This window comes from Xiphophorus hellerii, chromosome 16 (assembly GCF_003331165.1).
Source record: "Xiphophorus hellerii strain 12219 chromosome 16, Xiphophorus_hellerii-4.1, whole genome shotgun sequence".
Classification (NCBI taxonomy): Eukaryota; Metazoa; Chordata; class Actinopteri; order Cyprinodontiformes; family Poeciliidae; genus Xiphophorus; species Xiphophorus hellerii.
In genome coordinates this window covers 6715229-6729262 of record NC_045687.1, presented here as the reverse complement: position 1 = coordinate 6729262, position 14034 = coordinate 6715229, and the positions used below count along the sequence as shown (strand labels likewise).

The following is a 14034-nucleotide window of genomic DNA, read 5'->3' as shown; positions in this document are numbered from 1 at the left end:
TTTCAATAAGCTCATCTGTCAGAAAAGAAAAGAACCCGTCTCTATGTGCAGTACATGTGAAAGAAACTGAACTAACTTAATTTTATTAAAAAAGTTTATTTTTTTCTTACATGGTTATAATGCAATAGACCAGTAGTTCTTACTTATTCTATCAAAACAAAAGAAAATTCAGAAGCACAGCTTGAACTTTACATAAATGAACCTTTTCAACCATTAACTTCAACACAGATTTTTATGGGAATTTATGACTATTTAAAAGTGAATACAGGTTTCAATTTTAAATGTATCAAAAGAAAATACTGTCATAAATAAAACAATTTACAATTTAGTTGCATATGTGTAAGGGTAAGTGACATGGTTTCCAATGACGTCTTTATTTACCTTTAATGTTTTTGAAAAGTTCTTGCTGGATAGTTGTGAAGCGGATATTTCCAGTTCCTGTGTGCTCGCCTCGCTGCTGCTCATAGCTCATCTCGCCTCACTTGTTCAGACTCATCATCCTTAATTTTCAGTTCATCTTCTACAATTCTCCCATCTTTATTCTGGTCCTGATTATCAAACATGTCTTTAACAACGCCTTCGATGTCGACACCTGGCCGAAGTCGACCTTTGCCCTCTTTGACTTGCAGTTTGATGAACTCTGAAAACTGCGGGAGGGAAAGAGGAGAACATTTTACTGCTTAACAGATTATTCTAAAAAAAAACAAAAACCTGACCAAACTTTCCTGCTTACCTCGTGTAGAGGGACCTCTTTGTCCCCATTGAGGTCGAGAGCATTGAAGAGGGGATTGGGGATTTCTCCTAGCCAGACAAACATGAAGCCTTCTGGCACACCTTTCTGCAGCTGCACCAGCTCCAGTTCAAAAAGGAGCACTGCACTTCCTGGAACTCCTACAGCTGCAAAAAAAACATCCAGTCAGAAGAGATGAGAAAGGATTTACAGAAAAGCAGTCAATTCTCTTGAATTTTTTCAGATTTTGTCATATTAAAATAATTAATTTTAATCAGGAATTTATGTGAATACACAAACTTAGAAATGGAAGTAAAATCATCTGAAAAGTTGCGTTTATAATGAGTCCCCTTGACTCTGATACTCCTATTAATTTCTTTTTACGGGTAAATGTAGTACGCTTGTGTGTAATTTAATCTCAGTGTAAAACTATTTGATCTGTGAAGGACTACAGTGTTTGTTATAGTCCTACTTATAGTATTTGTTTTGGGCACAACTGTATCCAAACCTTTTCCACATCATGGAGCACATATCTTATATTTGTGCTCCATGATGTGGAAAAGTTCAAGAGGCATGGATATTTCTTATAAGTAATATGACATTGACATTGTTTTTGTTTTTATTTAAGCATTTCCAGAAACTCACCTCCTTCCTCTCCATGACCCCAGTGCGGAGGGACCACCACCTCTCTCCTCTCGCCCACACACATGCCTTTTAAACCTTCCTCCAGGCCCATGATCACCTTACTGGCTCCTAGAGTCGTGACAGAAGGTGAGTCGAACTGGTCCCTGAGAAGCCAGAAATAATCCGCTTTAGCTTTTAACAGTAGGTTTTAAAAATCCCAGCTCAGTAAAACATGCAGCCGTATACGCTGTCGGATGCATGAACAGTTACGTCTACTCCCAAACTCTGAGAAATCTGTCAGACAAGGAGCCAGCGATGTTTACATGCACGAGGGTGGAGGGTGTGGTGTTGCAGAGTGAACAGCAGGGGTCGCTCACGAGGAGTACAGAAGCGTGCCGTCCATCAAGGAGCAGTTGTAGCGATAGTGAATTAAATCGTCGGCTTCGCTGGTCATGTTACATTCCTGAGGCTTGTGGGTGACTCTGATCTCGACCGAGTCTTTGGGATTGTGGAAGTCAATAACGTGGACATCAAAAATCAGCACAGCAGAGCCAGGAATGAGGTTTCCTGCAACCGCAGAGGGAAAAGAAAAAGGCAGAACTGATCACTTATCACGCCCTCTCAGTTTGTTTTAAAAGCTCTTAAATGCAGGCGTCAAACTCACCAGCGCCCTTTTCTCCATAAGCCATGTGAGGAGGAATTATAATCCTCCTTTTCTCCCCAATGCACAGGCCCTGCAGAGCTTTATCCATGCCGTGGATCACATATCCCATTCCAATGTATGTGTTGTAGGTTTTGTTTCGTTGGTAGCTGTTAGAGGAAGTATACCGGGGGCTTAAAGTTAAGATACTTTATTTACTTTAAGAAGAAGTGCTGGAGTTTACCTTGAGTCGAAGAACGTGCCGTCCTGGAAGGTGCCGTTGTAGTGGTAGCGGATGTAATCCCCAGTGACTGTCCTGCGTGTGCAGTTTTTAGGCATCTCTCTCACCTCTGCAGTCACATCATCTTTAGGATTAAACACATCAACCAACAGCACCTCAAACACAAGTGTCGCCTGTGGAGGGATCGTGGTACCTTCAGGGAGGAGAACAATGGTTGGAGTAACAACTTACTTAAAATATTATGCACAGTGCAGCAAGCTAACTAAAAAAAAAACATGGTTGGCAAAACCAAATAGTTTTAGGCCAGAATTGTCATTTCATTTTTTTGTATCTTTTACCATGGCCAGTCTCGCCATACGCCAAAAATGGTGGGACAATGATGATCCGTCTCTCCCCAACACACATGCCCTGAAGACCCTCATCCATGCCTTCAATGATGTCACCCCGCCCCAAGTAGGTGTCATAAGTTGTGTTTCTTGAGTGACTATAAAAAACAAAGTTAGAAAGTTTTTTGAGACACGGATCAAACATTTTTGTCCAAAGGACAGTGAAGTTTGACTCACCTGGAATCAAACGCTTCACCAGTCAGCAGCGTGCCATTGTAGTGGTAACGGATGAAATCTGACACTGCAGTAGTGCGCCTGCAGATCCCAGGTTTGCTGATCGTGCGGATCTGAACCTTGTCCTTAGGGTTCCATATGTCCAGCAGGAGGATTTCGTACACCAGAGTTGCATCGGGAGGGATCAAACCACCTGTGGGACCACCAACACACATTGGCATAAACCACAACAGACGATGCAAAACAGAAAAATAAACAAAAGTTGTCCAGCATTGTGCCGAGCCGCACCTGTGCCAACACTTCCATATGCCAGGTGTGGCGGGACAGTGATCCTTCTGCGCTCGTTGACACACATGCCCTGCAGACCTCGGTCCATCCCTGTGATGAGCTTACCAAGTCCCACCTGACTGACGAAGGCTTTACCTCGCTCATAGCTGCAGAGGCAGGACGGGGGATAGACAAGCAAGGAAAATTGTTAATGCTCAATCCCTTCTGGGGAACGTTTTGTGGTACTGAGACAAAAGGTAGATTGAGCTTTTGAAGAAGTTTGTGTTATGCTTTCAGCTCTCAATTCTTAAACTTCAAATCAACAGCTGGTTGTTGAAATGTGGAACAAATTATAGGTGTTGGATAAAATTATTTCTATTACGTATCAAAATTGGTTTTGGAGTGGATAAAATAAGTTAACATTATGGAATTGACTGACAAAGTTGCTTCTTTATGAGAAGCAACAAAGATTGTGCCATTTGTCCACATTCAGTAAAAATGCCTCTAGGTATGTTGCAGGAAGTAGGATCATTAAAGTGTTTAGCGTCAGATAAATCACGGAAATTTAAAAGAATTTCCGTTCTAACAGAGTAATGATCTATGTCACACATCAAAACTGAGCTTGGAATAAAAAAAGGCAACATTATAAGCTTCTGCATTTCCCATTGTCCCAATATTTTGCAAGCCCCAATATTAAAGGGGGCGTGTACGATTTTATGCCTGCGTGTGTCATTTTGGACCTACGTACATTAAATCCAAGCGTTTGCAATTCCTGTTACAAGTGAGTTAAGGATGAATAATCACTGTTGAAAAAAATGTCTACTCAAATATCCAGTTATGACTGTATGCAAACCTCTCTCTAACGGGATGGTTCTCGTTATGATTATTGCAAAGTTGACACGTCTACAAACTGCCAAAGAACTCTGAGACATCGTCTAGAGCTGCACTCTATTATTAACTTCGCATGTTTTGTTACACTTTTTTTTTTTTTACACCTAAATCTGGCTCTAATTATCGCCGTAAAGTAAACGTGATTACATTCCCTTTAAGTTCACCTGGAGTCAAACCTTTTCCCGTCCTCGTAGAAGGTCCCGTTGAAGTGATACCGGATAAAGTCTTCTGTTTGAACTTCTCTGGCACAAACTTTCGGTAATTCGTACCGATCCACAACAATGTCCGCCAGCGGGCCGGGGTTGCAGTCCACGGCGAAAACAAAAAGCAGAAGTCCGAAGCATTTTGTTATATCCATCTGGAACCTCCGGGGAAAACTGTAGAGGAGAGCACAGATCCCCTGGAGCCGATAGCGGGATGATGTGACTCATGAAGAGGAGGGAGAAAGGAGGAAGAACCGCAGAACGTTTGGGGCAGTTTGCATGTAAAGGTTGCGGGAAGAAGCAAATCGGCTTCCGGTCAGGGTTTGCAAAATAACAATAATACGTTTCATTTACATCAGAATAAAAAAAATACTTGTGATAGGCGAGGTGGATGTTAATTTTTTAACCCTGAAACACTATACCAACTGTTACAACCAATAACTGTCAATGATGGTGGTGGTAGCATCATGCTGTGGGCTGTGTTGTTTAATGGTAAAGTAACTGTAACCGTGTTTATTTTGGCACAAAAGCTTTGTAAACCGAATTCGAAATAATTGTACTGTCTTCCATGTCTTCTATGTCTTCCATAACGTGGGCAAATTCAGTCTTAGAGATAAAATATCACAAACCTGCTGGAAGGTCGAAAATTCGTTCTGAACTTTCAAGAAGGCGTTCGGGTCACCATTGATCAGATGAAGGATTTCCCTCCTGGGTGAAACCCTGTCACCATCTATCATTTTTACACCTAACAAAAATATTATGTGGCCAAATCATAGATATAATTTCAAAAATTCAGAAATGCTGAATTGAACATCTTGTTGAAAAACTTTAAAGATTTAAAGCTAGCGATACATTTTGGCCACATTTCTTTATCCTCAGCCCACTTTAGTTATTCTCCTCTGACAGCAAGGCATTATTATATGACTGCTGCTCACTGGATTTTTCTTTCAGTTCTTTTTTAGACAATTTTCTGTAAGCTTAAAAAAACGGTAAAAACAAACAAACCAAAATAAATAATAAATAACTAGATCCTCAGTGTCTGAAATACAGACCAGCATGTCTGTCATTAGCAACCAAGTCAGACTCAAAATCACTTAAATCCCAGTTCTTCCCCTTTTCACTAGATTTCTAAATATTATGTGGCTTTTTTTTTAAGTTAAAATGGATGGCAAGTGAATAACTTACAAATTTGCCACAAATCAGCAAAGCAGAACACTGAAGAGCCACAATAAAATAAATGAACAATTTTCTTTCTTTCTTTGAAACAGAGTTTAGTAAAAATCACACCAATTTTATCTCATACAATGCTACTGTAAATAGTTTTTACCTTCTGCTTTTATTTAGATGGAAATCAGTCGTCATTTCCGGCTCCGTTGCGTCTCTTTTTGTCTAACTTACCGCACCCTTAAGTTTCTGCGCCGCAAAGAACCGCAGAGGGAGAAGGAGGAAATCCCGGGCCGCCTCCTACTTTCTAATGGAATTCTGCAGACGTGTAAAGGCTGGCTTACAATGCCGACCCCATGTTTTTAACGCAGGAAACGCCAAATCCCGAATAGAACAGTGGGATTGAACCTGTAGTCTCTTGAAAGTCTATCAAAATTGTTTTTATTGGGTAACTACAGTAAGTGTGCATTCAATTTTATTGTCCAAAAGAAGATATTATTCTTTTTTTTTAGACTCAAAAGTTCTCATCGTTAAAACGCAGTATGGTTTTCATACTCGTAATGTTTAATCTTGCAAGTTTACTGAGACTTTAAGTAGGGGCTGCATGGCCAAATACTTTCAAAACTTTTCAAATAAATCTCCTGATAAGTTACGAATGGAACATGCAAAATTACATTGTTGAAAAATAAAATAGGATGTGTAATATTGTAATAATCAGGGGTTGTTAGACTCCTGCTGAGTGACTAAATTGAGTCTTTAGATCCTTTCCTCCTTGAGGCCCAGACTTTTGCTTGCTGTCAAGCAAGAGAAAATTATCACCATTTACACAGAGAGAAGGAAGTTGTACCTTCAAAATAATTCCCAAGCATTGGAATTGGGATTTCTTAACGAGAAATGATCAGTTTTCTTGAATCAAAGATGATGCATAACTTTTGCTAGAAAATGTGTCCAGTTTAAAACATTTAGGTCCAAAAAAGCACAAGGTTGGTATTCAAAAAACTAGACATTTTTTTTTTTTCAAAGATTTGCAATGTGTGAAAAGCTTTTATTTTGAAAATATTGCCTAAGGATTCAAGTTTTTAGTGTCTTATTCCTACAGGGATTATACTGGCTACGTGCAGGCAGACATGAGCAAACCTTGTTAAGAGGCGAAAAAGGGAAGTCTCCTGGATCCATTCAAAGCCGGAGAGGACTCCAGCTGTTGCCGGGGAATGGGGATGATGCTCCCGAGAAACTTGTGCCTGGCCCTTCTCATGCCCTTCCTGGTGGAGGCTCAGTATGAGAAGTACAGCTTCAAAAGTTTCCCCGAGAAGGACATGATGCCCCTGGAGTCCGCGTACAACTACGCACTGGAGCAGTACGCAGCGCAGAGCTGGGCGGAGAGCGTCAAGTACATGGAGCTCAGCCTGCGGCTCCACCGGCTGCTGCGGGACAGCGAGGCGTTCTGCGGCCGCAACTGCAGCTCCGCGAGCCGGGACAGCGACTCCCCGCTCCCCGACAGCAGCCTGCGCGTTGTGCGCCACATCATGCTGAGGGCTGCCTGCCTGAAAAAGTGCAAGGCAGATTTTCCAGTTTTTAAATTCTCCTATCCACGTAGGGATTTACTGGAAACGTTTGAGAAAAGGATACCGTATCGGTACATTCAGTATGCTTATTATCAGGTGAGACCTGGGAGCTTTGATTTGGGTCTAAATGTAGCCTGGATGCTGACTTTTTACGCATGACTTGCTGTGCGGTAGTTTGTTTTTCATTGAGAGTGTGATTCAAGTTTGCTTTCCATCTGGAATCTTGGCGTATGATTGTAGCTTTGCTAAAATATGAATAACAGACTCCTTATAGTAAATACACCCAACTGGACTCAGTGAGAGGAAACTTCTAGTCAGAGGTGAGGAGGGCAGTTTCTCTGCTGCCTTGTTGCGCCCTCCTGCAGACTGAATTGAGCATGTGCCACGTCTCTTCCAGTGTTCCCCTGAAAACAATCCCCCCATTCTCCTCTCTGTCAGTCAGACCTGTGGGGAATTTAATAGTCCTGTCTTAGCCATGCTAAACCACTTAATGAAATATGCCTCTCACTTTTGAATGTTTTATTGTAATCTCTTAAACTTTATGCAATATTTATTGAGACTTTCTGAAGAGCCTTTCAGAAAGTCTTTACACATTTCAACATTACATTTTTAAAAGTTTTTTTTTTTCTGTTAGGCCACTTATGTCCGATAAATGTAGTGAAGTTAAGTAACATGAGATTATATTGATGTTTACAAGTCAGTCATAGCTTTTCAAAACCTGAAGAATAAACTTTGCCTTTCCAGGAAGCGACCTTTATCAAACATTATAATTTTAGATCAATTACTCTGGATTTGATCTAAAAAAAACTCCGGATTAATGCTAATCCCCAATAAAGTCTCTAATCGGATTTATCTTTTATCAGCCAGTATGCTTACTTCTAATTGAATAAAGCAACTTAATGACACAAACGGAAACAACAACAGCTTCAAGATTATTAGCAAGAATGTGAAGATTAAAAATAAATACACAATAAGATTATTCCATTAAAGATAATTTATAGCACAGCTTGGTCTGGACTGACTGATCAACTCCATTCTTTGGAGTTGATCAGTCAGTGCATGTTTCAATTCTAGAAAAGACTTATGTGAGTGGACTAGTCTAGTAGGAGGTGAATGAATGAAACACTCATATTTTGTAATCAACCTGCAGCTGATTGACATCAACACCCTCTTTTTATGTTTAGGCATCAGAGAAGTTGGGCTGAGCTCCTCAAATATCTGCAGTCTACCACTTTAAATACAAATAAATAACATGACTAGTATTTCTATGTTCAATCGAAGCTTTAGAATCAGCATTTACAATCACTTATGAGTTATTTCTTAAGATTTTTATTTTAAAACCTTTATTAACTTTGTTTTTGTCCAGCATTCAGATCTTAACTTAAAGACCAATACACACTCTACCAGAACAGAGAGATTTGTTTGTTTGTTTGTTTTGTTGTATTGCAACCTGTTCTTGACATGGATCAATCTGGACAGAATTATTTTTTCTTGAAAAAAGAAAAAAAAGTTTCCATGATGGCTTCCAACGAGTTCAAGTATGAAATGTGCTGTTCAGAAAGAACATTGTTCTTTCCACCTCAAGTAGAAGAACCGATTTTCTACAAGTTTTTCTACAAGCCTTTTTCTAAAAAAAACTTATAGAACAGGCAGGTAATCCAGCCCTGGTGTAAAAACCAGCGAAGACCATATTTGATGTTTATCTTCCCAGACTTTTTCTTTTTAAAGAGGTTCCTAAGCCTCAAAAACTCAAAGGAGGGACGCATATGTTGTCTTAAAAAATAACAAAAACACCAAGATCTCAAATCTAAAAAACATCACAATAAGGATTTTGGTTAATAGTACCAATTTGTGAATTTCTTTGAGAGCTGATCAACTGACTCCAGTTTTCCTACTAAGGTAGGAAATACAATTTGTGAAAACTTTGTGTTATTTCATCAATTAATTATAATTGAGGCTATTTCATCAATTAATTATAATTGATGCTATTTCATCAATTACTTATAATTGATGAAATGACATTGATCATAAAAAAAACAACAACAACAACTGCAGGCTCATTGAAACAGGTGGCAGGTTTAAATCAAATGGATAATGAATGGATTACAAGAATATCTTCACTTGAGCACTGCTTGTCTTTCACTGCCAGCACCACATTTGCACTACAAACGTAGGAAAATAGGATATTCGTCCTATTGCACAATTGACCAGTAAGGATGAGGTCATTTATGTGTGTTTTGTGGAAATTGTGATCATGCCTTGTGTTCCTCCTTAGCTTAACAACGTGGAGAAGGCTGTGTCTGCAACTCACACCTTCCTCAAGAAAAACCCAGAGGAGCCCTATTTGACCAAAAACATGAACTACTACAAGAGCCTGTTTGAAGTGGATGAATATCTTATCGACCACGAGGAGCAGCCGTATGAAGTCAGTAGCAAAACCCAAATACAAAAACACAGACTGACGTATGCCTGCCGAAAACAATAACCACTGTGTCTCTGCTGGTAGAGTGTTTTCCTAAAGAGCGTGGTGCTTTACAACAGTGGAGACTTCAGCAGCAGCGCCAGGAACATGGAGCAGGCCATCACGCAGTACTTTGAGGTGTACAGCCTCTGCTCAGCAGGCTGCGAAGGCTCCTATGAAATCTTGGAGTTTAAAGACTTCTACCCGTCTCTAGCAGGTACCGGGCGAACAGCAGCAGCTTCATTTCAGCATGCTGGAGATGTGTAATAATATATTCTTCTCCTCTGCCCTCAGATCTCTTCCTTGATGTGCTGAAATGTAAAGTGAGATGCGAGGAGCAGCTGACACCCAACGTCGGAGGGTTCTTTGTGGAAAAGTTTGTTGCCACCATGTACCACTACCTTCAGTTTTCATACTATAAATGTAGGAACAAAATTGAGATTCAAGCGTCTCTCTTTTGATTTTTACAAATCTGCCATGAGTTCTTATCGTCTTTTCCAGTGAATGACGTGAAGAACGCGGCTCCCTGTGCAGCCAGTTACATGCTGTTCGACCCCAGCGACCAGGTGATGCAGCAGAACGTTGCGTATTATCGTTTCTACCGGGAGCAGTGGGGGCTGAAGGAGGAGGACTTCCAGCCTCGGCCTGTGAGTGAAGCAAATCGCCGCCGTTGCTGTTTCCCGGTCCATCTGCTGTTGGTCAAAACAAACCCAGCAAAGCAGGGCAGCAACGTTATAAAAAGCAGCGCTGGCGTAATCGTTAACACAATCACAGGGCTGTAATTAGAAACTCACGTAATCGCGACAAACTTGTATTTTCTGCATTTTACATGGTGTAAATTTGGCAGGAGCTTCAGAGCACCAGCTGTAAAACTGTAAATGTGGCACTTTTGTAGCGGGAGAGGGAAAAAAAAAAAAAACTGACCACAGACCAAATTTGGGTTATAAAACACTTGGGTTGTTTACTAAGCTAACTCAAATGCTCAAATGTCTTTCATGTTTCAGGAGGCCCTGAGGTATTATAACCAGACAATCAAACAGAAAGAAATGCTCGAGTTTGCACTGAACTACCTCTACACAGACGATGAGGTATGTTTCCTCTGGGATTTCTGTTTTCTAATGGCAAAAATGATAAAGTAATGATAGTTACCCTCATAATAATTCTATACTTTGTTATTAATCATACAATATTGAATTAAACATAAAAATAAAACTACATAGTTTCTCATTCACTGTTTGTAAATGAAACCACTAAATCTTGCATTTGATGTTGACTGCATGTTGTGCTTTATGTTTCTATATTGCAAGTAATCCAAAAATTGATGAATCTCTCGAGGGACATTGTCTTGTGTTTCCCGAACTGGAATCTTTTAAACTTTAGCATCTTTAGGTGACCAAGTCTCCATGATCTCCATCAGAGCCAGAAAAAATAAACATTTTCTGTCCTGCTATCATACATCTAAGCATGTAGACATTGTATTTTTGGTAACAAACAATCCTGGTGGTTTGGTATGCAAAAAATGATGAGAAAAATATGTGAGAAGGACCTTCTGTTCTGGACCTTCTGGACCTTAAGTTTGGTTGGACAATCTGAGATACTTCAGGTCTGGGAAACTTCTTGGAGTCAAAGTAAGCAGAGCATCACTTGTCCATAGTCCTGTTGCAATAAGCAATAAATCAGTTTACCGCATAAAAAAATAAAACAAGCTCAATAATTTCCATTTGCATGATTTATCGTTTTTCTCTTTCTACCAAAAACTGGATGACAAATGGTCTCAACTAGCCACTTTTTGAAGGACAATATTGTTTACAGAGACTTCATAATTAATTTTATTTGTTGTTTCTGTTGTTTTGTTTATTTATTTTGGATACTTAAAATCTCTTCCAGTGTTAAATGTTCATTAGAATGTAAAGTTTTATCAAGTTTATTGATCTTCCAGATTTGTCCATTTCCATCTTTATTTGTTTGCAAAAACTCATCAAATATATCAGACGACACGAGGACAAGTTTGTAGGGGCTCTAACTTCATAAAGATTTTCCATCCCTGAAATTTTGTCTTGCAGCACAATCTAAATTCCCACGAAGCCACAATGAGTTGGCTTGGTGTCAGTTTTCTGAGCCAGAGATGATTCTGTCTCAGCAGATAAGACCTGAATTGTCTGCATGACCAGACACGGTAGGAAGGACACTTCTAACACAGCAATAGAAGTTGCTGGATAAATGCAAGCTGTGGTTGAGAATGCTAAAAGGTGGAGGATGCAAGGGGGGGGTGTTGTGTTTTCCACCAGCAGCGTGCGGTATGTGGCTTGGAGGTGTCGACCACTCACACTGCGCCACGTCCATTTAACTCGGGTCAGCTCCTCCTACTCCTGCAAACCTCCTGGACCCGAGAGGGGGGAGGAGGACAGGGCTGAATTATAGGGAGACGTGTGAAAGATTTATGGGAACCAAGAAGGAAAATGTTTTATTTTTGTCTACAAAGAATGAGGCTAAGAAAGTAATCATGTTGCCCTATGTGAATTTGCCTTGTTCTTTTATTATCCAGGAAGTGGTGAGTCCAGAAGAAGCAGTCACTTCTCACTCTGAACATCCTGACGCTGAATTTGAAGGAATGGGTGACTATGAGGAGTCCTTCCTGGCAGAATGGTGGCAGGAACCGAAATCTAAGTGGGACGCTGGCGAGGATGCCGACTGACATCCATTTTTATCCCACCTCCCATTTCTACAAACCAAAGACTTTCCAACTGACAGACATCTACATTTTTTTTTACAGTGTTAAGAAAAAGACAGCAGAACTGATTGGTTCATGTTGTTTTCCCACCCAGTCATATTGATCAACAATAGAGACTGATATTTGGTCTTTGCTGCCATCAGCCTTATTTAAACCGTTATTTCCTTGCCAGTCATCGGCCTGTGCGCTGCCAAGTATTCACGACATTTCTGCATTTTTTTTTCCTCATTTCTTTTTTAATTTAAAGAAAGTTGAATGTTTATAAGTAAGGTGACTCGTAACATTTCTTATGCTGAATGATTACCACCAGCAACAGTTTGGTTTTCAAGCGATGTTGCTCGCAATTAAAATATTATTTTAATAATTACGATTCTGGTTTTTGTCTCTCTAGAAGGCCAAAACTGCACCCCGAAAATGTGAATTTTCACATATTTTGTTTTTTAATACAATAGTGTAATGGAGTCGTTTCCTGGTGTAGGTCAGGACTCAGCATATTGAATGACCTGCAGCTGATTTTTAATTTTTTTTATTTTCAGTTGTATTTATTTTTATTTTTTAGGGACCAACATTACAATAATTACAATTATTACAATAATCTGAGCTACTTAAAATTAGAAATACACATCAGTATTTGATGTCCTGTCTAATCACATGAACATTTATACATTTTTAATGTGATAATTATCTCATTTATTAATAGAACATTTAGTTTTTAACCTTGAAGTTTGAGTCTAAGATCAGTTATGTTCTTCTGATCCTCGGTGTGACCTCAGACTGATTGGGTCTAGTTAAAGGCCGATTTCTCAACTTGCCTCTTTTGGCCAAAAACAATTACTTTTGTTCTTTTTTTAGATTGAGATAGAGGACATCCATAGGTAATGATGAATATTTTAGTTCAGTGACAGTAGTGGACTAAGGTTATGTGTCAGCAGCATAGATATTGTGAAAGATGTTGCGTGGCACTCTATAATCTGACCTAGAAGAATCATGTACGCTTTGAATAGAAGTAGCATGAGATTGGATTTTGCATGTCAAGTGTACACACACTTTAAAAATCATAATAATACTTTCTATTTTTATGGATATAAAGTTAAAGACAGGCAGAATAATGTAAGAGAAGAGGTTACTTCATGTTTCAGTATTTTATTTTTGTTCATTTCAGTCCATCTACAAGCATCAGTTGATGTTTTTTCCATTGTCTCAGTCCAAAAAGATAGTGTCTAAAAATATGGTGAAAGATGCCTCTTTTTTTTTTACCCCCTCTTGATCACATCTGATGCTCCCTCTGTACATATTGTGATAACAATAGTGCATCTGGCAAAGTGCAAACCTCATACAAACCAAACTGACCTCATTCACACTGACAGCATCAGACAAATAGCCTCTTGGACCCCAAACCAGAACTTTAATCTCATGTACAGCGAAGGGTCCTCAGAGATTTTTATTTTTATTTTTTTGGTGGTAGGTGGGTCAGGGGACTTTTTCTCAGAGGCTTGGTGGCTATCAACAAACGTACAAAAGATTTTGTGAAAGACAGGGCTGTTAAGCCACATTTAGAGATACATGAAAAGGTTTGTATTTAGAGGGCTTTGCAAATGCAGGCTGTGACAAGAGATCAGAGGCTATTCATTAGTAGAAACAAAACTAAATATTTTAACACAGCTTTCAGTAAAGCTTCATGGATTTCATTTAACATTAAGTATAATTTGCACATATTTACAAATGGGTGTGCGTACAGTGGGCAGGTGCTCGTTTCCTGTAGATGCAAGACTTAAAAACTGGCAATAATGCGCTGCCTGGCTGCAGCCACCAACAGGTCGTAGAAAGAGACAAGAGGTAAAACCTGCCTACCTAAGAGGAGTGTACACATGTGCATGGACGCAACTGCCCCCTACATTAAATGTAAACACAAATACTGTACATTCTGGCTTTCTTTAAAAATATCTTTCACTCACAC

The 14034-nt window shown here is 39.6% G+C and overlaps 2 protein-coding genes across 2 annotated transcripts; one reads left to right on the top strand and one right to left on the bottom strand.

Moving 5' to 3' along the window:
• Positions 1 to 76: 76 nt before the first annotated feature.
• On the bottom strand, positions 77 to 4449 carry LOC116735732 (peptidyl-prolyl cis-trans isomerase FKBP10). The gene is made up of 10 exons (XM_032587795.1): positions 4118 to 4449; positions 3084 to 3229; positions 2799 to 2988; positions 2574 to 2719; positions 2239 to 2428; positions 2019 to 2164; positions 1732 to 1921; positions 1376 to 1518; positions 734 to 897; positions 77 to 647 (listed from the first exon to the last, which is right to left on the bottom strand). The coding sequence occupies exons 1-10, from the start codon at positions 4309 to 4311 to the stop codon at positions 462 to 464; spliced, it is 1695 nt and encodes a 564-aa protein (XP_032443686.1). The 5' UTR covers positions 4312 to 4449; the 3' UTR covers positions 77 to 461.
• Positions 4450 to 5018: 569 nt separating this feature from the next.
• p3h4 (prolyl 3-hydroxylase family member 4 (inactive)) lies at positions 5019 to 12445 on the top strand. Its single transcript, XM_032587796.1, has 7 exons — positions 5019 to 6981; positions 9161 to 9310; positions 9392 to 9563; positions 9641 to 9769; positions 9848 to 9993; positions 10351 to 10434; positions 11892 to 12445. Exons 1-7 carry the CDS (start codon positions 6532 to 6534, stop codon positions 12039 to 12041), a joined length of 1281 nt encoding a protein of 426 aa, XP_032443687.1. The 5' UTR covers positions 5019 to 6531; the 3' UTR covers positions 12042 to 12445.
• The last annotated feature ends 1589 nt before the right edge of the window (positions 12446 to 14034 follow it).